At 40.0% G+C, this 26,590-nt stretch overlaps 1 protein-coding gene across 2 annotated transcripts; it reads left to right on the top strand.

Annotated features, from left to right (window-relative positions):
- The first annotated feature begins 870 nt into the window (after window positions 1–870).
- On the top strand, window positions 871–24,760 carry ttyh3a (tweety family member 3a). Of its 2 annotated transcripts, XM_026164444.2 has the most exons (16): window positions 871–1,195; window positions 1,566–1,788; window positions 4,393–4,562; window positions 7,137–7,248; window positions 7,402–7,622; window positions 10,156–10,251; window positions 10,859–10,931; window positions 11,770–11,845; window positions 15,863–15,918; window positions 16,546–16,638; window positions 17,390–17,482; window positions 18,195–18,331; window positions 19,583–19,756; window positions 20,184–20,259; window positions 21,696–21,797; window positions 24,093–24,260. In XM_026164444.2, exons 2-15 carry the CDS (start codon window positions 1,663–1,665, stop codon window positions 21,774–21,776), a joined length of 1,584 nt encoding a protein of 527 aa, XP_026020229.1. In that variant the 5' UTR covers window positions 871–1,195; window positions 1,566–1,662; the 3' UTR covers window positions 21,777–21,797; window positions 24,093–24,260. The 2 variants fall into 2 exon arrangements, with proteins under 2 accessions (XP_026020229.1, XP_026020230.1); XM_026164445.2 differs by lacking the exon at window positions 21,696–21,797 and having other exon boundaries at window positions 24,093–24,760.
- Window positions 24,761–26,590: the final 1,830 nt, after the last annotated feature.

Here is a 26,590-nt window from a genome sequence, read left to right as displayed (position 1 = left end):
AATAAACAGAAAACACTCTCAGATTATCAATACACATTATTTTCAGGAATAATGTGTAAAAGGCTTGAGCCACACTTATTTCATTATATTTTGTTAGAAATATGAAATACAAATTGTAACCGTGCTTGCCGAATACTATAAGCTTGAAAGTCAGTGTTTTTGGCACGACTACCTTCATTATTTAATACAGCCTGAAGTCTCTTATGGTTAGACTTTACTGTAATTTTTTATTGTAAAAGCATTTTTCAAGAATACTTCTCCAGGCTTCTTTAAGGATATTCAAAGCTCTTCTCTGGATGTTGGCTGCCTGTTGTTTCTTTCTTTGTCAGTAATGTTGGATCCAAGCTCTGGGGAGGCTAATCCATGACTAATAGTGTCCCACTGTGGGTTTGGGAGTCTTTTTTCTGTCCAAGTATGCTTTTACTCCCGTGGCATCATGTTTGGGTTCATCGGCATCATGACAATTGAAGCTGTTATCAGTCAGATGATTTTTTTAGATAGCACCACATGCAATCTGGTGGGTGTTGGAGGTTGTTCTGATTTCATAATTCCATCAAGGTTCTGGTGTAATTTTGTGTAATTTGGCATTTTCCCTCTGTTCTCCTTCCTTAATATTTTTTAGATAAGTTTATTGCATTACTTTTACAAGACTTTTAATTTTTCTTCCCGCTGTTCAAAAAAAATAATTAACTATCTTAAACCCCTTAGTGGAGACAATTTTCTTAGCTATGACTCAATAGACAGCTAGTCATACTTTTTCCGACATTACCTGAACCTCCCAATAGCCCTACGCTGCGGCTCCTCTGGGTGGCGCTGTTGGGTCATGTTTTATTTTTTAAAACATATCGACGGTGTTGGGCTACTTTTTGCGGGCCGGGGCTGGGTTGGCTGCCAGCTGGGTGAATGTCGTGAACAGTCGCCGAGTTGGGTTGGCTCCAGCCTCCCGCACGAACGATAACTGGTTGGAGATCTCGCTCGGTAGTTTGAGTCGTTGCGGTGGGATAAGACTGCGAGAGATGAAATGAGGAACTATCAAATGAGCAAGGCAGGATGCAATAAACCGCAGAGGAGAATGCCAAGTGAAACAAAAGAGACTGGTTCTTCTGATTCCTCCTCGACTCTCAGCGGACTCAACTAACTAGCAGCTAAACCGGCTAACGTTAGCAGACTTAACGCTGGCTAACCTACTTTACGGGTATAAGTAGCTCTTAAAAAACGAAGATTTTATGTGATTTTAAATGGACTTCTGTGCTTGAGAGATTACAGCTAACATTAGAGCAAAGTTCCAACTGTCACACAACGCCAGAGATAGTTAAGTTGACAGAAAGTAACTAGCATGACTGAGGTTTACATCGAGTAGTTAAGGTTAGCTAAGTGCTAGCTGCATCAGTGTTTGTGAAGTTAGCGAGCTGTTGTTTTGTCCGGGCTCGTATTAATATGTAATGAAAGCATTTAGGATTTTATATGTAGGTAAAAAATAAATGAATGCAATGTTTATGATTGTCAGAGTGAAGAAAACACTTAAACATTACTGCATGTGTTTTTGTCATCCACCCCGGCTACAGATTGACTGTATGAGGTGGATTCCCCTCCGTGTTTACACTTTGAAGCGTCCCCTCTCTCCAGCCCGTTGTCCGTGGATCTCATTGACATTTGCTCCCCATGGCAGCGGTGGTTAGCTACACTCCACCATGGTGGGTGAACCTGCTGCACAGACTTCCACATTTCAACTTAAGGTTCGAGCAAACGAGCAGTGACTTCAGACCAGAAGACTGGACGTATCAACAGGTAAAATAATACCCTACAAGTTCCTAGACTCACACTTGGGGCTGTGATATTATCAAGTGCTTGTTTCGGTATCAGTTTGATAAAATCCCAAACCTCCATTTCGCAATTGTAGCATGTTTGGACATGCTGGGCTACAGTCTGTTTTTTTTTTTTCTTTCCTGTAAGGTTGTCATTTAATATTATTAGTTGTATTGGTGGCAGCTGATCGTTCTCTCCACCTTTTGATCCCTGACACCATCTGTGTGTGTAGCTTTCCAGACACTAACCAGCTGGCAATGTATAGTGTAATCCAGGCCACATAAGCTGACCTAAGCAACCACTTCCTTATGTCTTATTTTCCCTGTAATCTTATCATGGTCAGTATTTGTTACACCACATGGGGGGCATTAAGACTCTGGAGTACCCAAAGGAAAAATATATTTATTCCAACAGACTCACATCGGGGAGGTTAAACTGAGAGCAGGGGTTAAGGAGGATTCTGCACAGTCTAATGAGTAGTTTAGACTCTGGGGGGAAGGGAAAGCAGGGTGTTTGTTCATGTGATTAATATTAAATAGAATCTTCTAAATTTAGGTCACATAAAGTGAGAGTTTTGGAGAGTCTCTGCAACTTGTTATGTTCATTATAGGTACCCAGCTCTAGGTGGTTATTCCCTTCTTCAGACCCATTAGTTCTATTGTCCTTTAATCAATAAATACCTTTGAATTGCCATGAACAATGCATTACTTTCTTTTTGAATTTATGTTCAACAAAGATGGTGTTTATCATCTGTGAAAGCCATGTTGTTAGATCCAGGTAACACTTTGCAGTCCTTAATTGTGTGGAAACTGGTACAGCTAGTCTGATAAGTAATTGTTTTTATTTAGGTTTTAATAAAGAGAGATCTGCAAAAAGGTTTGATAATAATTATAATTATGACGACAGACTTAAATTCCTCTTTTTATCTATGTTCTTTATGCTGTTGGTGTTAGAAAGTGCGTCATTACCAAATCCTGAGTACTTTTGTGGTTTTTAATAAAGCTCTGGGTCAGTGATTACTAAGAGCAGGCAGACTAATGTAGAGGAGCATTTTGAAAACAAGTGTAAAAATCTACAGACATGAGTTAACTTTAAGAGATGCATCAAGATCTAACCCCGTTTCCCTTTTACCAAGGAAGAAGATTCAGAAAATCGAGAAGTGAATCACGATTCCTCTGAAACGAGGAAGGCGTGTTCCAGACATGCGTCTGCAATTCACGGTCATGGTCCAGATCTTATACAGTTAAAAGGATGTTTACACTTTCACTTCTGATTATTTCCCTGTTCGAACTAACATGTTACCTGCTGTCAAATTCCTTTAGTTAAACATTGATTTTAATGGTGCGATTAGATTTTAGTTTGGAGCAAGTGAGCATTTTAAGGAGTATAAAGTTCACAGCTTTTCACAGCAGCTATCCTGGTAGGATATGATGGATATAACAAAAGAATAACAGCTCTCAAAAACCATATTTCACTTCATGCCACAACTTGAGAAAAAAAGAATTCCTTTGGTCCCAGTTTGCGAAATGTTACACCCCTACTGGATAACAGCTGTTCAGGAAGTTCAGTGTGAACAATATCTCTTTAAAAGCAACAGATCCCTGTTGCTTTTAACAAGACTATTAAAAGGGTAATCCAGCTGTTATCTGCTATATGTTCCTTTTCTCAGTTTTCTCATGACAAGTGCTGCACATAAAAGGTGTTATCATTGGGACAGCTTACAAACCATAATTATTGACTGACTTTAATTACAGCCTGCTAATTATTGCCAGTGCAATGCTCCCTCTCAAGCTTCAGGGACATTCTTGACTCATCCAGATGGCTGAGACATTAATGGGGCTCAGGCTGCATCTAGGTGATTCAACTTTTGAGTATGTCATTCTTACATCTTGCCCAGATGGTAAAGATGTGATGCACCAAAATTAATCCTCATTATGATCACAGTCTTTCCTCCTGGTTGAAGTATGCAGAGCAGCATGGATGAGGCATGGCATTATTTGTGTATGTCACTGGGAACACGGGGAGTAGTCAAATGCTGGCTGTGTTCACTCGCTGCTTTGCACAGGTCACTAGGGCGTGTCATTCACTGCGATGCTTTGTTGGGGAAACTGAACGAGTAGAACAACACTGGGTTTTTCACAAAAACAAAAGTGGATGGAAATCTGCCCCAGCAATGAATCCTCAGGAGCATGCAGTGAACACATAGGCCCTCTGTCTGACCTACATACGAAGAGCTACAGTTAGTGGAGAGAGGTTTGACTATCACATTGTACATCATTATACATTCTTGTGGTTTTTGCTGCTCTTTGCAGTTGTGTCTGAGATCAAGTTCTCAGTTAAGTCTTTCAGTTTGCAAATCAGTCAACAGACTATTTTGTCTTCATGTTTCTGTTTAACATTGAAGCACACACCACTGTTTAGACTGGGTGTAAAATAGCACTCAGATAAGATAGCAACATACTTGAAGTCGTGTGCATTTCCATTGTGGGACACTTTAAAAGCATTTTATCCCAGTTGTTGTTGTTGTTGAGGAGAAACCAGTAACAGCTATGACGTTTTCCATAACTCCATTCTTCTTTTTACCAGTCAATCCTGTTACTGGGAGGTGTGGCGCTTGCCTGTCTGGCTCTGGACCTCCTCTTCCTGCTCTTCTATTCCATTTGGCTGTGCTGCCGGCGGAAAAAAAACGAGGAGCAGCCCAACGCCGACTGTTGCTGCACAGCTTGGTGTGTCATTATTGCAACGCTTGTCTGTAGGTGAGTATTAACATGGGACTGCAGTGGTGATAAACAGTGTTGGTGATAACATATTACTCTTGAACAATACAGACAGCCTAAACACTGGCAATGGTTCAGTCCATGATGTCAGATCCCCAAACACAGAAGTTGGCAAAGGATGCATCTATTGAAATGACTCCAAAAAAATCCAGAAATGTTTTGGTTTTTCTGATTATGTTATAATGAAATGGATGTTTGATCATTTTGGTGTTTATGAATTTCCTTCTTTGTTTCTAAAGCTTGGAAAACATGGCAAGTGTGACTGTTTATTTAGCGCTTGTAACTCATGGCGCTACTCTTGTTCTTCTTGTTTTGTAATAGTGTTTTGTAAACCAATTTTGGTTGAACAAATTGTTATACGGAGTTATGAGGAGCCCAATGATAAAATGAAATAATTCAGTCAATGATAGCGTTTTCAGATAACACATGGTTTATGATTTGATTTTGTTTTAGAGTATGATTAACAGTATGAAGTGTTATAGAAGTTTGCTTGGAGCAAATCATAATGGAGGTACTGCACTCGGCATTAAGATTTGTCTTTTTGTTGTTTTGGTTTTTTTTGGTACTGGTTGCTTTGCATTTGCATAGCCAGAGATAAAGCCTTTGAAGCATTGGTAAAGGGCAGTAAACCAATCTAAAGCCATTATTAGCTGAATATGCAAATAATGTGGTCAGCTGCTACAGATTCAGAGTGGGTTGAGCCGTGCTGAAACAAGCAGTCCTTTGTGACATAGTTCATAGGGATGAATTCAATAAATACCTAAATTTGTGCAGTTTTATAGTTTATTGGTTCACTGTGGTATTATCATATTAAGTTTGCAAAATTGGATGAAAGTGCTTACGATGTTGGAAAATAACCACATCGAAATAAAGCCCAGACTTTGTATCTGATGGTTATTAATTAGTGGAAATGTCAGGCTCTGTCTGCATAGGTAACTCTCTAATGTATTTACAACCTGATCTAATGTCAATCAGCAGTATCCTTTCCTCAAGTTGATAGTCCCATCAATTGCTTGTCACAGAGTTGATGAAAGTCTAATTACTGGCCTGCCTACTTTGCAGTACTAACAGCTGTTTCGCTTTTGTTGCTACAAGTCACCTAGTTTTCATTCAGTGGTTTCTGTATTGTTGCTAATGTCTTCCTGAACCATCTAAGGCAGTACATCACTCACACCCACACTGAAAGCCTCCACATACCATTGTATACAGAATAATTTAAAAACTGTTGCATTCCTGTGTATGTTGGATTGTTGCCACCACAACTGTGCTGATGGGAATAAACAGTGTGACAGGAATTTGCGAAGAGGAGGATGTACAGTATATGAGCATTATGTACTTTTAGGTTTTACATTATTTTTTTTTTAAGTGCATAGTGTAAGAATTGTACCATCTGGACACAGTTTTTGTCCTTGGAAACTGAATTTGTTTCCTGTTTTCCTCCTCCTGTTGATGGGCCGCAAGAGAGCCATCACATTTGATTCACAGTAGCACATAGAGCTTGGGGACCTGATGAGTACAAGAACTGCATTACAATCACCGTATCTGTGTGCGCGCTTTTACCCGCGCATAAATGCTGAGCAGGGGGGAAAAAAGTTGGAGAGATCTGACATTTCTGTTTTGCTTTGCTTTTGTTCGTTGACAGTGGGTCCACGCTCAGCATCACAGTATCATTGCACAAGAAACTGCATCACTTAAAAATAAAGGGATTATCTTCTCACTTTTTTTTTCTTTTTATGAATAGTATAGAGTTTCCACAGGGTCACATCTCACCAGGGAGTTTAGTTTGTTTTGTACTGTGAAGCTGCTCCTATTTACCTTTATCACACTGCAGAGTGTGAGAGGAAGAGATTAGCAGCACTCCAGGAAAACGGAAAACCTTCTGATCTACTGAGTGCTGTTGGCTGAACACTTTTAACCCACAATGGTTCATTCATAATCATTTCATCTGATACAATCTGTTTATAGGATGAATGTCATAGCATAAGTGCTTCCAAAATGTCCACATCTGCAATGCAGGAACTGATGTCAGAGCTAAATCTTTATTATTGTGCAGAATTGGAGTTGATATTTTATCACTGAAATATTAGAATATATCAAACAGTTTTATTGTAAATATAGTTAATTCTGTATGTTTTCAATGATATTAGGATTTTAATAAATGTGAAACTGTTTTTGCCATCGATGTGCTTTCGGAAACTGTTGCTCATGCATTAGAGAGAGCTGTTTTTCTGCAGCTTGAGGCCTGCCTGTGCTAATGGGAGCAGACCTCCTGCCTCAGTACAGCCTTTGTCAGTCATAGTGTGGGGCTTGGGGCATAGCTGGTCCATTCCTCTGTGTTTCCATGGTTCTGTATGGAGTCTTTCTGCAGAAGCTCAAAGGAGCCTGTTGACTGGGGTCTGAACCGACAGGGTTAATGTAGAGTTCACACGCCTCGCTCCCTGGCTAGCTGTCCCCCTGGCTTGCTCTCTTCTCTGTCTCCTCTCTGTGTCTTTTTTAGCTAATCCCTCCTCCTCACCACCCTGTGTCCCCTCCCTTCCTTTTGTCTCCCTTCAGCGCTGGTATTGCCGTCGGTTTCTATGGGAACGGCGAGACTTGTGATGGAGTGAATCGAATGACGTATTCTCTCCGCCATGCTAACCGCACGATCACTGGAGTGCAGAAGTTGGTAAGACACAGTGCACAAATTATACCAAGAGGTTTAATAATTAATCGCTTTGCTGCCACAAGCAACCCCAGTTTCATTAGAGCTGTGTAGTGAGCCCCGCTTTTCTTGTCTGAACTCTTATCATGGCCTTGTTTGGCCCTGTTTTGGCTCTAGGTCTATGACAGTACTTCCTCACTGAACCAGACAGTTGATGACAATCTGCAACAGCTTGAGGGGCAGTATGCACAGCATGCAGACTACCTGTCCATCATCCAAAAGCTGCAGGGCCAGCTGGATGAGCTGGTCAGACAGATGGTGGAGATTCCCTTCTGGGAAAACTCCAACATCTCCCTGGATGAGTTTGCTGGCAAGATTGAGCTTTTTGACTGGTACAGGTAAGACTGGGACAGTGGAGCCAAAGCACCACTTTTTGCAGTGGTATAACAGCAGGCTAATTATCTCATGCTACATCTATTTTATTAAAATGATGCAGAAAAAAATTGAACTGTTTTACTGGTGCTTATTACAGCATTTATATTTCATTGAAATTTAGTTAGTTTTTTCCTAGTTAGACAGTGCTGCTGTGTTGGATGTATTTCTGTATTAAAATGTCTTAAGTGATTCAAGTTAGCAGGATGCAATGGTAGGTGCAAGCAAGCAGGAATTTCTTTAAGTTATTCAGCGCATAATTAGGTAGCTGACGTGCTTAAAAATTGCAAGCCTGGACTACATTTCTCTGCTAGAAAATTAAAGCAGTGTTTAATTTTCTCATGCATAAAATATATCTTTGTTTATCACATGGTCAGAAAAGCCAGCTGAATGTACAGATTTCTGTCAAATAAGGTTACAGAGACTCCTTGCCTTTACTATATGTGGATCAGTTATGCTGATATCTGCAGCACCCCCAAAGGACAACTGTGAGTGTGAGAGGAAAAATACCCTGGAATTGTGGTGTCAGTTAAATATACCAATTATATCCTTGAAGAATAGGTTCACAGTCTGTTAACAATAAACCCTTTCCCATAATACTTGCTCTTACATGCATTCGAAAGATGTGATTTAATAGTTACAGGGAAGAAAAGGAATGCTACCACCTAGCTACAAGCATATATTTTTGTTTAAATTGTGCTCTTTTAGTATCTTATTTTATCCAAGTTGCAGGGACAGCAGCCTAAAAAGGCTTATTAGCCTCGCTCTTCCCAGCCACATCTTTCAGTTTAAACAGGTGGACACGGTTTCCAATCTTGGGTCTTGCCTGGGGCTTAATCAAATTCCCAAACCACTTCATTTGTGGAGGAGTAGTGGCTCTACTCTGAGTCACACCCAAATGACCAAGCTACTCGCCTTATCTCTAAGGGAGAGCCAAGCCACCCTTTTGTATATGCAAGCAGAAGTCCCGTCCTCAGTCAGCCAATCCACAGGCACTGCTGCAGACCTCTAATCAGTATTGCAGAAAACATTGTGGAAAGCTGTTGTGGACAGCCCCATAATATCCAGAGTTTTAAGAAATGCAGGGCAAACCTCATTCACCTAGCCACCCAGAAGATGTTTAACTACAGTGACCTCCTCTCCTGCGAGAGATGAGTCACCCCCGGACTCTGCTTCTACTATGGAAGGCATGTCAGCGGTATTAAGGAAATCCTCCCCAATCCCCATTGCATTTAGAGCAATGGGCCAATTTAGAGTAGAGCACCACTTCCTCCTATGAGTTGTTCCATAGTCTCATTGAACTCCTTGGACGTGAGCTATTGCTTCAGCTACTGCCAGAGCTGCACTTTGCTTGAGCTACCAATATCTCTCAGCTGTCTCTGGAGTCAAACAGGATAACCAAGTCCAACAGGACTCTTCCAACAGCTCCCTTCAACTCTGATGTCTGTGCCAGCACCACAGCTCAGCTCCTTTCTACACCCAAGTGTCCAAGTTATACGGCTGCATCTGATCATTTGATGATCAAACTTTGAAACACTTAAAAACACTTATGCTTGTAGATGGTGTTCATTGTGCACTAACTGTAGTTGGCACAGAAGTCTAAAAACAGAACACTACACAAGTTCACAGTGGGCAGACCATTCAAATCCAACCAGGTCGCACTGTCATTTCCCATGTTAGCATTAAAGTTCCCCAGTATCGATGACTCACTCTTTCACCTGAACATGCAGGGAGGTACTGAACGAGGAGATTACAGATATACCCACTCCTGCCCACCACCACTCACCTAGACAACTCCTGAGTGGACCTGATGGAAGTTCATCCCCCACTCCAGGAAACTGGTTTCGTAGCCTGAGCTGTCCATTAAGCTCGGGATATCTAATGCAATTATCCCACTCACCACCTCAGACTCCTTCTCCACCAGAAATGTGACATTCAGTGGTACCAAAAGCCAGTTTTTGAAAGCCAGAGGTGAAACCGCTAGGGCTTCTGCACCTGACTACCATCAAGTCCTTAAGGCTTTGAACCCACAGGCGAGTTGACCCCGGCTGCTCTGCCCAGCCACCAGATGCATGGTGAACTGGTCCCTTGATATTTATTTATTCATTTATTTTGGGGGTCCTCAGAGGGCTTTCCTAATTCGCTCTTCCATCTGGCCCCTAACCCTCCTTTGACATCCTTTTCAGTAAATGAGTATAAATATTCGCTGGTAACTTTAATTCTCACACACCAGGGTTGCCCTCTAGGTTACTTATGACATGTCACTTACAAGTTGCCCCAAGACAAGTATGACTTAACCTCAGTTATTTTCAGGTTCTCATTTCTTTATTTTTTTTAGGTTTCATGTTCAAGTGTAACAAACCTTTCAGGAGGCATACCTATAATACACAGGATAAGCTGAAATCATTGCGACTGATGTTAAGAGAATTACTTCTTTACTGAGAGATGGTTAGCTGTGCTGCTTTGACCATTTGTTGTTAATGACATGTGTCTTCACAGGTGGCTGGGCTACATAACCCTGCTTCTGTTCGATGTCCTCATCTGCCTTCTGGTGCTGTTTGGCCTCATTCGCAACTCCAAAGGAACACTCATAGCGTGAGTCTCACAAGATTCAAGGGGAAACTCTTGTGACCTGGGAAATGATTTAGCTGAGTGGTGGTTACCATACATGAAACCACTTCTTCATTACTGTTCAGTTCATACAAAAAAGTTTGTTTGAAATTTCAGCCCTTTTAAAACTAATTTCACGGGAGCATCACATCATGATCAGATCAGTATTTTTGATAACTACTCTTGACACAAGTGACATTTTTGGCCTGACAGGTTTGCATTTATTTTGTTATGTACTATCTTTGCACATAATAACACAGACTCTCAGTATCACTTCTTGATATTGGATATCCTGTGTTCTTTTTGGATCACTCAATATTGTTCAATATTGTTGTTTAGCTGCATCTGATTTTAGTTGCTTATGTAATCTATCCATGTATGTATGTTGGTGATTTCCTTTGCTTTCCACTTCTATCCTTCTGCCTTTGCAGCTGATGCTATTCTTTAAGATTGATCTGCACATCTTTGTGTGTTGAATAAATTGTCAAATTTTCTATCTTAAATATCTTTCTTTCTGCAGTGGATTAAGTTGTTTTTGCACATGAAAGCTGCTGCTGGTTAAATATACTTCTCACTTCCTTTCTCTCCCCAGGGTGTGCCTATTTGGTGTAGTGGCTCTGGTAATCAGCTGGGTCTCCCTGGGGCTGGAGTTCGCTGTCTCTGCTGTAAGTTTCTGCATCACTGCATGATCCTGTTGGGAAAACAGTTTTTGTGGGCAGCCTGTGGCTGCAGAGCAGAGTTTTATTTCATTTAACTAGTAGAGTTCATGAGTCAAGATATAAGGAGTAATACACTGAATAGTCATGAAAATAGCAGTGCCTATGAGAAGGACTATGCTACACAGGACCTGTTTATTTCTATTGAAACTGCTTTTACTAAGTTATAACAATTTACAGGTGATTTATTTTTCTAGGTACTTATTACAGAAATCCTTAAGACTAATGATATTGATTAAGATGTGTGATTAGAAGCAAAATAACTGGTTATTATGCACTATGGGGGTAATATTGCAATTTGTGCTCCCAGAAGCAGAAAGTGGTAAAACTGGCTGCTTCACTCAGGTTAAAAAATAAATCCATATATTTTGTTTATATTGTTTTGTATTACATAATTTAAAGAGGCATTTTAAATGAATTTTCCAGGAGGTTGAAAAATGTTGATGAACATTAATCTTTATTTATGCAAATTAAATATCCCTGTGGAGGATTTCCTCCCCTGCAGATGAATCAAGCTGTTCACACCTAAATGTGCTTATTTTTTATTTATTTAATTTATTTAATTTATTTTGTTTGATTGCTCTCAGCAGAGATTGAGGGAGCCAGCGACATGAAGTGTTTATTTTTTGGTTTGTTTATTGTTTTGTTTTTTAAAGCTGCAATCAGTTCATCAAAGATGATGATTCATTTGCAATCATGCCTGTGATGGCGTTTGACTGCATTTGAATGCAAATGTCACCAACTGAGTCCTCTTCATTTATAAGTCTAATTTGTGTTGTTTTTCTAGACCACCAGTGACTTTTGTGCATCTCCTGATACGTATGTCACTGAAGTGACAAAGCAGTATCAAGTCATCAATAAAGGTATGAGCTCCTCTTATAAAGATCATTATGTGGTAAAGATTCAGTAAGTTCTTCAAAATAACTGAATTTTGAAAGGGCAGAGAACAGGATCTGAATGCTTTGTTGTGCTGCACTGAGGTCTCATTGTTCTGAAGGGTCATCCTTGCTCTTCTCCATAGACCATAGCAGGTTCCAAGTACTACTACCACATCTGCATTGGGGGCAGAAGGACAATGGGCTGCTTTTTAAAAAACCACTACAGACAGCTCTCAAACTGTCTGATTTTAGTAATTGCCCTATCTGTCTCATGATGGGACACATGTAAGAGGGAAAATAGTGCCTTGGATTTGCATGAGGAAGATAAGAACCAAGGAGCACAGTATCCAGGGCGCAGTATATTTCCTGCATCCTCCTTCAGTCCTTGGAAGGGGGGAAAAAGATAATGTGTCTCTGAAATAAGACCCATAATCACACGTTATAAGCGCCACCAAGGATTTTGGTGCTCCTATTTCTGCTTAAAATCCCTTATTTGACATCAGCTTAACAAAATATATCTTCTTCTAATCTCTTAAACATGGAGATTGCCATGCTTTGGGCAGAAACCAGGACATTAGCTTTAAATGCTCCGTTGTATGGTTAATCTGAACAATGAGCACTGGCTCACTATGCACTGAACTGTATAATGCTGCAGCTTTAACGCTTTATTTTACCCTAGGGCTAATTTATGCAGTGTGGGGGTTTTCAGTTTTGCTTTTTTTCTCTTAAACACATGCTAACTATTTAGCAGAAAAAAGGAACTCACTTATTATTACTGTGATGAGGCAGTAAGTATATTGCTATTACAGTATTAACACAAAGTGGGGGGAAAAAACTGCTGTAAGTCCAGACTCGGTTCTTGTGTTTGTCTTTTTCTCCCTTACAGCTTTTGCCTTCATGAAATTGGACTAGACAAATCTCTGGATACCACAAAGTGTTATTACAGCACTGGATTTATTGCTTTTCTCCCCTCAGTGGTTGTGGTAGCATCATTTCAACAACACTCAATGTTATTTTCCATGCGTGTGCTTTCTCATTGTGTGGTTGTTAGGCATTTTATCAGAGAGAAATTTAGGCTGCATTTTGTTCTGCTGCAGCCGGTTTTTCTCTATTATTATGATGGTTTGTTTTCAACACAAATGGTGGCAACAGTGACAAAGATGAGCTGCGACTCTGAGCAGGCTTGAAATCCAGAAACTCCATAAATGCTCAAAACGGCTACATTTGTGCGTTTGATCCCTCTGTGTTTGGAGGAAGTTGGTTCCTTGTGAACATTTGCTTATTTAGTCTATATGACATCTGGTTTTCAACACATCCTTGTGTTTGGGAATACTCACAGTGCAACTCATTCATTTGTTCTGACTACTAAAAATCTAACCTAGTGCAGTGACTGGATGCCAAAGCTATCTTGATGGCATAATACCGAACAATACGTGTTTGTTGTCCTTTCTTTTGAGGGTTCCTCACAGAGTTATGAGCAAAACAAATTCTTCTACACGGGGAAATGGCATAATACTGTGAAAATTATATAAACCCACTTCCTGTCTGTTATATTTATTTGATCATGAAAGCCATAACTGAGTCATCATTTAACTATGTTCTGATACCAAGTGACACAAAAACTGATCCCAACCCCATGATGAGGCATCCGTAGTTCATCCACAGACTTCAGGAAATCTGCTCCTCCTGATATAAATGTGTGGGTGTAGTTGTGAGAGCTGGACCAACAGAAGCTTGCTGATATGTACTTTTAAATGCCGGAAATTCGCTTCTCATGCTCAGCTGTGTGGGAAAGGCTCCTGACACAGCAGTGAGTTTGGACGTCACTAACACCATGTGTCGGGTTGGTGGTGTTCTTACTGCCTCTATCCGTGGACGTTTCTGTATTCCACCGCTTCTGAGTCACGCTCTCACGCAAAAGCATTTCTCATCCACTCCTTCTCAGTTCTGTGATTTTTAACCTAACTGAAGTGGCCGGTAATAGCAAGCGAAAGTCTGAAAAATTAATTAGTCTTCTTTGGCTCATCGTGTACTGCAAGCAGTTGCAAGTATGGTCATGTTGTAATTTAACAATGACTCTAGAGGTGTTGTTTTCCTGAAGCTGTTTGCAGTAAAGGCTTAATCCTAAGTCTCTCTTTGGCTGTGTAGTGCTGATTGTTCAAGTGTTGCTGCGTTAGGAGAAAAACACATTTCCATTTAACCTCATAGCTCATGATTAACTTGTTCATAGTTACAGTAGCCATCAGTGTCTTACAAGGCAGCATTCAATAACTCAAAACTAGACAGTAACATAGTATATTTTGGCCTTGAATCTTAATGTCTGAACCAGTGACTCTGTGATGACGAAGCACAGTGATGCAAGAATGAGAAATATAGAAAAAAGCCATAGCTGTCTTGTCCTGCAGTAGTTATAATCAGTACTTTTTGACAGTATCTCATGTTTTGAAAGTGGTAACTTGTACTGATAATCATGCAGAGAATCTGATGCCCACCTTTACATAGCCCTCTCTTTCTTCTTTTTCTTTTTTTTTTTCTTTTAGTATTTAACATTGTAGGATCTTTAGGCTTGGTAAAGCCTTGAGGCCATTGTTGCAAATTGAAATTGCATAAATAAAATTTGATTGTTGAACTCTGGGGTTCACAATAAACATTCAGAAACCTGCTGCATTGCCTGGCTAGTGCTAAAAGGCCGACACACAAAGTTAGCAGCTGAATACCTCTGTGTACTTAATGTTCCTGGACTCCGACTTGTACTAGTAGTAAGTTGACTTTTTATGTTAGTAATTTGTTGTTGTTGTTGTTGTATGTTTCCCAATGAAAAAGTAGATTCTCAAACATGGCTATGTTTTTAAGACCGAAGGTCAAATTTGCACAAATAAACTCATGAGTCAAAAGCTCAGGCTTCATGCTGCTCTAATTGTGCTGTTTCTAGCACTTGTCTATTTTCGGCTTGACGTCAAAGGGGAGGGATATCCTTAACATGGTCATTGCAAGCAGTCGGCACAAGTTGTGAGCACAGAAGTTTTACAGATCTGCTGTGCAAGAAAGCTAAACACAAAAAACCTTTAAAGGGGCAGGAGCTTTAATAACTACTTTCACACAATGGATGAACTGAGATAACGCACTAAGGCCCAGTATTGCATAAATGCACATTTGTTTTTGAACTGTAAATCATGCAGAGCTATATTACTAGACTACAAGAATAATATATGGTCCTTGACATTAGCTTACTAGTTCCCCTTTAAGGTCAGCTTATTGTGATGTGCAAGACATTTGGACCATGTTACAAAATCTGACAGTGATATAGCAGTTTTTTTAGCTGCTGCTAGAGGATTAATCAGCTACAAATCTATTTGATGGTAGGGTTTTTTTTAAGCGTCTTAATTTGTCTCAACCTATGAAAGCAAGGATTTCCTTTCATAGGTTATGTGCAGGTTGTTTGTGAATATATTTTGCTCTAATTTTTAGTGCATTTTGAGTTAAGTGGAATGTGTTGTCATATCTGTTTTTATAAAAAAGTGTTTATCAAACAGTGAAGCTAACGGTGCCTGTAATTAATTACGTTGCAGGCTAGATATTCATTGTATAAAAGACAAAGAAGAATAATGAATATAACAGTAATGCAATCAGGATAAAAAGAATAATATTAATACATAATAAGCAACATGCATGTCTGTTTTCATACATGAGCAAACTGAACAAGTGCACATGAAAGATTCCTGGTTCAAACGCATATCCCTGGAACAGTTGCGTCAGGAAGGGCATCTGGCCTTAAGGGAGCAGCTGAAAAAGCTGCCACATTTGCCATATGATAAGCTAACAAATGTTGTTAACCTCTTTGCAGTTGAATAGAACAAACATCCTGAGGAAACTTAAAAGTTCACATATTTGGCAGTTAAAACCGCTTTCAAGTTATGTCGTCATAAAGACTAGCCGCAGCCCTACATGTAACTTCTTGTGCCTCTGCCAACATGTTCATATGTGTTCTGTTTTTTCTTGCAGAAACCCTTCAGTACTACCTTAGTTGCAGTTTGGAGCAGAGCAATCCCTTCCAGCAGGTTTGTTACATGTGTTATTAGATCCATCTTTGTGCATGTTAAACCAAACCATTTCAGGCTCATAATGCTAAAATCTCAACAGACATATTTTCTGCATGATGTATGACCTTGTTATTAGGAGGAATGCAAGTAGGCACCATGGGCCACTCGCACTGCCTCAAAGCAATTTTTTTTCCATGTATTCCATTCCAATACAATACATTTCATTATGCCAGCAGGAAAGCTGATGCAGAGCAGCACTTCCTGTACGTCCATGGTGATAGTGTGGGGCTGCTTCAAAGGGTGTTGGGCATGAGAGATGTTGTACAGAAGTTACAGTTACTGTGAAACTGCGGTTTTCTTTAATGGAGTCCCTACATTTAATTTCTCAAGCTCCAGGAATAAATTAGAAGTTTTGAGTGCAGCTAAAGCTAGGCATCTATTGTTAGTCCTTGTGTATAGAGAACGAAGCGCTATATATACATTATATAAGCCTTGAAGCTCTATAAACTCAGCGTGATTTCACAAGACATCAGCTTGACTACAAAAGGAGACAGCCACTGAAAGCCTCTGGCACTGATTTAAAAAATGGAAATACTTTTGAAATATGCTGGACTGCTACAATATTCAGTCTTTTTTTCTTTTCAGAGGCTTTCCGGGAGCCACAAAGCATTAGTGGAAATGCAGGATGATGTGTTTGAACTGCTTCGATCTGCCACCAGAGAGTATATACAAACCAAGGTATGTTTCCTACACCAATAAATTACCCTTTACTTGTAGTCCCACATTACATGGTATCTCTAACGGTTTGTGATGACACAACATACAAGTGAATGGGGCCTGTGCGGCCTGCAGAGAAGTGAAGTGCACCTGTCCACATAAAGGCCTGCTGACAGCCCACCTGGGACCTGCATTATGTGCATTAGGCTTTCACTGGCCCTTGTCAATACAACACTATGCTATTGTCCAGGGATGGTCCTTACTCTGTGTTGACAGAGGCCTAAAGGAGAGCTGACATAGGGAACAGAGGGAGGCATATTTCACTTCACATACCCACACAGTGAAATTTGCTGAGGTGACGGAAACACTTGTTTTTTTTTATCTGGCAATCAGACATTTTCTGCCAGATCTTAAGAAAAAAAAAAAAAAAAAGAACTAGAGGGAAAAAGGGAACTGTCCATTAAAATGTATCATACATTATAATCTGCTTTTTCAGCTCTGGCTCCTTTGTACTGCTGTATAGTGAAGCGAGACAAATCCCTCATAAATGTGCATTGAATAATCACATTATCTCATTCTCCATTGTCAAGTGTTTAAACTATTAACAGACAGGATGAGGAAACTTACTGTGTAGTGTGTTTTCAGGTAAACAATGAGAACTGCTCTGATTTTTACTTTGTTCCACTTTTTTTTTGTTTTCTTTTTGTGGTTTCAAGCCATTGAGCCATTTTTCAACAGTGCACATTTTGAGTTTCCCATCGCTAATTTACAGGGACGCTTGGAAGAGATCCAGAGGATACTGAACACCACAGAGATCAGCCTACATCAGCTCACTGCATTGGTGGACTGTCGCAGCCTGCACATGGTGAGTAGAAGAGTTACAAACTGAGACACTGTTAACTGTGGGGTTGCTCGTTGTCTGATTGAAAAAGGGCCAGCGGACTTGATTTGTACTGACATCCTTGTAGTGCAGCTTAGTTGTATAAAGCAGCCCGTCTTTTATGCCTGTGCAGTTGACTACACCTGCCATCATAAATAATGTTTCCTTTCCTGTATGCAAGTTCTTGTCCAACTGATGCTGGCTGTGTACCATTTATGAAGCTGGCTGAATGACAAGTACTTGGCTATGTCTGTGCTTTGGAAGATTGTCCCTCAGTGGCTTCCAAATTCCAAGTGCACATGTGCAAGTGAAGCACTTTTCTCGGTGCTATCTGCTCTCGTCTCTCTCAAAGAGTTCCTTGGCTAGCAACACAATTATTTTATGTAAAGAGAGAGACTTTAGCAGAATACAATTTTTTTTTTTTTTTTTCCTGCAGTGCATATAGTCAAAAATTTTCAGTCACGATGAAAAGATGAAAACCTACTCTGCTCCTCTCTAGTTTGCCAACTGTGATCTCATTTGTTTGACCTAGTTTAAACAAGAAGTCAAAGCAGATGCATGTTAAAGACCCCTTTTTAACTTCTTCCCTTCTATTTTGCCCTTTTCCCCTTATGTTTATCAAAAAATAAATAAACAAAACAGTTTGAACCTATTTAAATCTTCCAAAAACTAAAATGAATACCTGTGCTTGTTACAGGACTACGTCCAGGCCATGACGGGACTTTGTTATGATGGACTTGAGGGTCTCATCTACCTCGTGCTCTTCTCCTTCGTCACTGCTCTCATGTTCAGCTCCATTGTGTGCAGTGTGCCGCACACCTGGAGAGGCAAGCGGTACGACTTTCATTGACCTCATACAGTTTGCACAGTCCTCATCAGAAAGACCTTGTAAAGTGGTGCAAAAGCTTTTAAGCTAGGTTTATATTGAGGACTTTATATACAGTGAGAAATAATTCAAGAGGAAAAGCCCATTAATTAATCATGAATTTGTTGCATGTCTTTGTAGCCACTTGTTTTTACATTACAAAGAAATTACATGGGCAGAGAAACATGATTGTTTTTCTGTAAGACTTGCGTTTGTCTGTGCTTGAAAGACTGGTTTTTGTTCACTGCTGGGACAGGTCCAGGAGGCTCTAGCTGCATCCTCAAATAGATTACTTCCTGTTAAACCCCCATCAAATGTGCTATCTCACTACGTTTTTTGGTCTTTTGCAGGGGTGGGGTGAAATCATTCTGATTTCTCTCTTATTAACAGCAGATATGGTTTGCTAACAGGAATGTGGTTTCTCAGGCTCAGCTCAGCTGCTCCATATAATTAACTTACCATTGGGGGGGCATGTTCATCAGTTTGATCTCAGCTAGAGCTTCCTGTTATAAAGCAAGGGATTACATGCTACCAGTCTGTTTTTCTCAGTTTCCCTGCCAAGCTTGTTTTATTTTATTGCTGTAATAATGCAGCTAATTACTTAACAGCTTGAAATGGCAGGTCATTATCAAGATGTGCTTTTAGTATCGAAGTTTAGCATTTCCAGTGCATTAGTGTTGTCAGTAAGTTATTAGCACAGTTTTCCTGACCATGTAGAATCAAGTGATTGTATTGTGAAGTGCTCTGAATGAGATTCCATGATGTCATGGATTAAAAATGCATGAAATCAGCCTGTGGGAACACTAGAGGGAGACAGGCTCCATGTTGCCAGCGTTATTGTTGCTCTGTTTTGACAGGCCATGTTTAATCAGTTAATGTTATCTCATACACTACTGAGCTTCCATGTTTGAAAAGAACCAAATAGAATCCCATTGTTCTTGCAGAAGTAATTTTTTTTTCTTGGTCTGTTAAAAATCACATGCAAAAGTAGGGCTCTTTGAAGGAGCAGGGCCAATTAATTGAGTCATCTTCTTTGCTTCAAAAAGCAGAGACCTTATCTTATTGTCTCCTCCCGAAGCAGAGATGAAATTGAATCAGAATGTGACTCAGACTAATGAAAAACGTGACCACGTGGCGTCTTTATGTTCTTTTGTTATCAGTGAGATGGGACACGGGGTCCCCCTGGTGGTGGTTTTATATTGTTGTGTGGTGTTTTGCAGGAGCGAGGAGGACAGTGAGGACGAGTCTCTGAGCCATGGAGGGAGGCAGAACCATGATAATTTGTACCGGGTTCACATGCCGAGCCTGTACAGCTGTGGTAGCAGCTATGGTAGCGAGACCTCCATCCCTGCTGCAGCCCACACCGTCAGCAACGCACCCGTCACAGAGTACATGTAAGACATTACTGTTGAAATTTAAAGGGAAAACCACATTAAAGGCAAGAGGGGTGGATGATATATTTTTACAAGACAGCCCAGATTATGCACAGTGAGGCTGACATTAGATTCCTTGTGTATTCAGGAGCAAATTTATCTGTCCCCAGACAGAGCTCTACTCCTATAGCAAGCCATGTTATGTGCAGCAGATGCAGCTGGTGTTCTCCAGCTGTGATGCCTGTGAAAATCAAAGCCGTCTGCCTCCTGAATAATGCACACATTTTGGGAAACTTGAGGAGGGAATGATGATTTTTATCGCTATAATTTACTTGGAGATTTTCATGCTTATAGTGTATGGTTTCAAATCTACAAATCTGTTTGTGAGTACTGACACTGTAGTTGTGTGGTCACTGAGTTTGATCCAATCGTGTTTTTTCCCCTTCAGGGCTCAGAATGCCAACTTCCCTAATTCTCGCTGTGAAAACACACCACTGATAGGACGAGAGTCTCCTCCACCTTCGGTAAGTGTTGTTTTTCCTGTCAAAGCACCTCATAAAAGTATTCAGTCTGCACCTTTACACCAGAGGAAAAACTGAAGAACTAAACTAGAAACTGTTAACTTTATTTTTAAGAGACATGTTGAATGAAGCTAACTAGACAGGTGGTGTCTATATACTGCCGTGTGACTTTGATGCTTCCTTGGAGTTTAATTAATTAATGGTAAGCGGACATAAAAAGGTGGAAGGAGAGACAGAGAACTTCAGAGCATCTGTCTCCACTGCACATGATGCACTGACTGTTTGATGGATGTTTATCTTTGCTTAACGGCATTGGCACCATGAAACTATCGGGAGATTGTTCGCTTTCTCTGCTTAACTCGCTTTCCTTTCTCGTTATCACCCCCTGCCTCTGCTCTTAGGTTGTTTACACACATTTTTCTTTTAATGTATTTGAACAGAGAACCTATTCAAATTTCTTGTTATAAGAAAAAGTACCCATATCTTTAGTTTTACTACATAAAAGCTCTAATCACTTCTTTGTTTTGTGAATCGTTGAAGAAGCTGTGGTTTCCGTGTTAGTCGTGGAAAACCCCAGTAAATTCACCAGAACCCGCCAGATTTAGTTCCTGACTTCCTTAAAAGATTTTTGGAAACTTTATGCTGTGACAGTTGCCGTGCCAAAAAACAAAAGCTCATTTGTTAGTATAAGCCTTATAGAGATGAGTCTCTGGGAACTGTTTTGTTTTTTTGATTTGGGTTTTTGTTTTTTTTTGTTTTTGTTTTTTTAAGGATCCACCCTTCTGAGTCTTAATCAGTCTCTCCCAGCTTTAGCAGTGCTGTGCTGTACTTGATCTTGTTAAAAGAAGGGGCGACAGAACTCTTGCTTTCTCCTTCTTGAAGCTCCAGCTTTCTCCCACAATTTAAAAATCCAAAAGGTGACTTAATAGGGAACTTTAAATTTCCCACAGATGTGGATGTGTGCATGAACGTTTCTCTGCCTCTCTGAAGTTTCGAACCCGTCCAGGGTATAGTTTCTTCATAACCCTTAAAAGAAAAGCTACCACAGCTAATGGAAGTGCCATGCTGTCACCAGTGTTTTCTGTGTGTCACTTGAACAGTTACAGAGAGGAGAAAAATCCTGCATACTGTCCATAGTGCGTTGCTTTTATTGGTGATCAGAAGTTCATTGAGTAAACATAATGTAAACAAATGGCATAACACAATGCTATAAATCCCTGTGCATGTGTTTTGATGCCGAAGAGTTATTAAAATGGTGTTGGTTTGTATCACGAGGCAACCTCGTCTTTCCCTTCTGCGTATACCTGGCCTGAACATCACCAGATTTCCTGCTCTCCCCGGTGTCTGTGTGTCTGTCTGGACCTCGACACTGCTTTGTGTATCTTCTCTATATACTCTCTTCTTGTCGTTTTTGTTTTTGCTTCTGCGGATCCATACAGTTGTATTTGACTGCTGCGGACAGTAACAGCGGTCACTGCTGGCAGTTAAAGCCTTCGGAGAGTTCAAGATCGTTTTGGTAACCTCATCTGCTATGCTAACAGGTACTAAACATGCCCGCTTCCTCCCCCTGCTGGCCTGTTCCTCCCCTGTACCACTTCCCAAGCTCCCAGCTCTACTCACCCTTTATTTAGGACCCACCAGATCTAATGGACCCCTCACCCTCACTCCCCCTCTCTCCCGACTCTTGCTAAATGTCCTACCTGGTGTCTCACCTGATGTTTGTTTCCTGTGGCCCCAGGCTGCATGTCCATTTACCCCCTGCAACTCTGATATATTGGGAGGAAGCTGTAACTCTGCCTTAAGGCACACCATGATCTATGAGTCAACAACAGTCAACATTAAATTAAAAGTCCATTAAACCATTTCAGTGATAATGTGGATGTGCTTTGTCTTGATTCTTGGCTTCGAGGGTGATCTCATGGGAGTTACAAGTAGACATTTTAAAGTATTTTAGGATTGTTTACTGGCGTGTAAAGCAGGGACATATCACTTAAAGGTACTGACTTTGGTATGACCTTTAGTGTCTTTCTATTTTCTAATATTTTCCTCACTGACACTACATTTGATGATAAAAACAAATTCATCCATCATTTCTTTACATTCTCAAGCACCACCATTATCACTACAGTGGTTACTGAGTATGTAAACGAATAGTTAACACCTGTGCTTGTTAGTCTCTGTAAGTATTTATGACAATGTGGATGAGAAAGTAATGACGGTGTTCTGAACTGAATCCAGCATTGCCTGAATTCTTGCATTGAGAAGAAATGCATCGTGGGGGAAAAATATGAAAATACTGATATTTGTTTTTAATTTATTTATTTTTATTTTGTTTCTGGACTCGAAACATTGAGACAAACTAGTAAGAAAAATGCAGGGTGCTGACAATGTTTACAGACAGTTCAGCCTTAATAACTTTCCCCAGCCTAGAAGATTTTAAACTGTTCAGTAAAACTGGAAAGATTAAATTACATTTCATAACTTATTTTTAGAATTCTAATCCTTTTTGCAAAAAAATAAAACAAAAAAACAATGAAATTGTAAACTTAACCTAAATTATTATTGCCATGGTGATTGACACTGTTCCCTAACAGCAAGAAGGTCCTGGGTTTGAATCCCACCATCTGACCTGTCCAGAGTGTATCCTGCCTTTAGCCCTGTTGTAGCTGGGATAGGCTCCATCCCCACCAGCCCCCTGAATTGGATAAGTGGAAGAGAATGGATGGACAGACAATTACAGCCATAGATTGCGTATAAAACCTGCAGATAGCTTTAAAGTCTTAAAAGTGAGCCCAGTGCACAAGTGTTTAAACCCCGCATTCTTTCTAATAGCCAGAAGGGGGCAGTTACTTTACCCGAAAAAAGTCTGGAGCCGAGAGCAAATGTCGGAGTCCAGCAGTATAGAAGTCCTTAGTAAAACTGACCTCGTCTCCTTTTTGATCTGTGACTCATATCCTGATGAATTAATTATCTCAGACACTTTTTAAGTCTTACGTTGTGTAAATTATAATCACCATTATAGGCAAAAGAAAGAATCCAGCATTGCATGTTTCAGGGCGTGGCTACCTATTAATTAATAAATCACTGCTGCATGGGGGTGTAAGGTGTGGTATCTGTCAGTTACACAGTCACATCTGTCCCTTTTATCACATCTAGTTTAAAAAAAGAACAGTGAAAATGCTCAGCTAAGCTTTATAGCAGGACTTAAATAACTGATGGCACATCAGTAACGGCACAGCGGCTTTGTCCCTCTTTAACATATAGCCTACGGTTACAGCCCTTCTAATGTTGAATATTTTACTTAAACGTGCATGGTAAGTGTTGATGTTTCAGCCCATATTGTTGGAAATACTTGGCTTTCATATCAGCAGGCTGTCTGGACGGCTCTGAGGGTTGATCTCAAAATCTGACAAAGTGCCAACCAAGTGTTTCGACAGGAGTGTGAAATGCAGCCTTTGTGTTTGCATCACCTGTATTCAAAGAACGCATGGCTGTATCCTAAATCTATATGAATGTTTGGCCCTGCAAGCGAGCACGAAGTCTGGCAGGATAAGAGGGTCAAAATGATCCTAAATTGCGTCCAGCTCTTTCTAGTCTGATGTCTGTGTACTCTGTAGCTGTTGTACATGTATGTATTTTGTATGTCTGTTTGTTTTTCTGCTGCTGCTTACCTTTTTCTTTTTATTTATTTCTTTTTTTTGTAAGGGTAAAAATCTGCCTTTTGAATCCTACACAGAATGTGGTTTCAAGTATTTTTGAGGAGTGGTACCTGGAAAAAAGTGAAACCATGATGTGAATTGTCTTTTTCTTTTTTTCTTTATTGTTTTTCTTCACAGTACACCTCCAGCATGCGGGCAAAGTACCTCGCCAACAGTCAACCAGATCCCAACAACACTCCAGCGCATTAGACCCCGACAGGCTCATCTGGTCTGCAGCACTGATGCCACTGAAGTCACTCAGAAAGCCCCTCCATCATCTTTTTTTTTCCCCCCATAGATAATTTTTCTCTCAGTCTCTTGCTTCTTGCTGCCTGACTTGACTTAATATATGAAACCAAATGTGCTTTCGCTGGCTGGTTGAAGCAGAGCTTTGGGACATCCATCAAATCTCATCTCATGAGTTATGAGTGCAGGAACTTGTCTACATCTCCTCGGCTTACGTTTACTACTGCACGAATCATCATTGGTGCTGGGAAATTAACTCTGACATGATGGTGCCAGGGCTGACTTTGAATCTTTCTTTTCTTTTTTTGTCTTTATGAATGCACCATGACACGTACCAGTCACATCTAACAAGCATTGCTGTGTCAAGGACTCTGGAAATGCTCATAGACTAACATTGATTACTACTGGTTGTTTTGATTTGTAAAGTACTGTACCATACTCAGAGAGGAATACATTGCACATTCATACAAACTTTTTTTTTTTTTAAGTTCATGTATTTTTTTTTGTCTCCTCTAAAGCATAACATACAGGAAAAAAGAAAACTTTTTTTTTTCTCAGTTCCTCAGCACTGCTTTCTGCTTACTGGCTTAAAAGTACAAGGTATTGTTATTTTTAATGTCTACACGTGACACATGCACCACACACTTGGATTTCTCTGGCACTGGCATGCTGTTGCATTTTTGTCTTAAACCTGATTTCTGGAAACCGCTTTCCTGCAGTATTGCACGTCTTATAGTCCTTTGAAAGAGAACTTTATTTTCTTTTTCCTTTCGAGACCCTGTTATTTCCTGTGGAGTGTGCGTGTTTTATTTTTTGTTTGTTTTCAGACTGTGTTGAGCCCCTGTTACACAGCCAGGACTGTGTGAAGCTGTGATTGTAGCTCATAATTTGGATTGGACAAAGATGAACTGTGTTGTAGGGAAGCAGCACTTAGTGAGATGATTAATTTTTCTTTTATATACTACTGGAAGCAGTAAAAAAGCAGACACTTTTAACTATCTATATATATAGAGAGAGAGAGATGGTGAAGCAGGGGAGTGTGTGAGATTTCTTTTTATATTCCTTTTTATTTTCTTTCCCCTTACACACTTCAGGATAGTATGCATTAACCATGTTCCTGTTAAATAAAATCATGTGCTCCCTTAGCAAAACTGGGACTTGTCCACACACATCTATATCCGATGATACCCTTCCCTGCAAAATGAAACCGCTTCCTCCTCCCAGTGACTAACTCTCTTAATCCAAATGTGTATATAAAAAGAAAATATGCATATCTCAACAGAAATTTCAGGAGAAGCTTCATGCATAGGCAGTGCAGTGTTTCTCAAATGTGTTTTAGCATTTATAATCAAAAACTGTTACGGGTGAGTGGATGCTGTGAAGGGATTGCAACAACTGTGCTCTCTGTACAATCTGAAAATTCTTTGCTACGTTTCCTGTTGAAGCATGACAAACTTTGCAACGTGCAGTGAGATGTTTGTACTTCTGCTTCCTCAGCTCGCTTCTTAGATGTGCTTCGTGATCAGTACAAGAGGTGATGTTGAGACTGTGCCAACAAGTTAAGCACAACCCTTACTGTTTTGTTTTGTTTTTTTAATCTCTTTACTTAAAGTCTGTTGAGAAAATGAGCCTGACTGGTTCGAACCACCTATATTCTGTTAAATGTTATTACACTGATGCAGTTTTTCTCCTTTAGATAGTCATACTCTTTGTTGTTTTGTAATGCAATGCTATTATACTGGTTATAAACTATTACAAAATGAAGAAAAAATTGTGAAATTGGCATTTTAATTTCTACATTTTTAAACAACTTTTTTTTTCTATTGGGTTTGCTAGTTTATTGTTTTTAGTTTAGATTTGTAGAAGCACCGTGTGTTACTTCATTAATGTGAATATGGTAAATAGACTTAAATTTTTCATTAAAATTTTTGTGGAGGAAAAAAAAATCACTGTAGATGTAACTTTTTTGTAAACACTGTGGTCGTCTTGAGCTTGAATGCTGTGTTTCAAAATTAAAGAAACCTTAAATGTAGTGCAGTAGGTCATCGCACTTCTTTGTGCTGTTGAGACAGAAAATCCCTCCTTACATCCAGTAGGTAGCAGCAAAACTTCACTGTAGTTCTTATAGACAACTGTTCAACTGCTCAAATATTTAATCAGCCAGTTACATGGCAGCGACTCAGTGCATTTAGGCACGCAGATACGGTCAAGACGATCTGCTGAAGTACAAACCAAGCTTCAGAATGGGGAAGAACGGTGACTTAACAGACTGTTGCATGGTCTGATAATCTTATAGATTAACATACAAGATTTTCTCACACGACCATCTCTAACGTTTAGAGAGAATAGTTTGAAACTGAGAAAATATCCAGTGAACAGCAGTTCACCAA

This window comes from Astatotilapia calliptera, chromosome 4 (assembly GCF_964374335.1).
Source record: "Astatotilapia calliptera chromosome 4, fAstCal68.1, whole genome shotgun sequence".
In the NCBI taxonomy this organism is placed as follows: domain Eukaryota; kingdom Metazoa; phylum Chordata; class Actinopteri; order Cichliformes; family Cichlidae; genus Astatotilapia; species Astatotilapia calliptera.
Note: the sequence above shows the minus strand (reverse complement) of the source record. Positions and strands in the feature narration are given on the sequence as shown.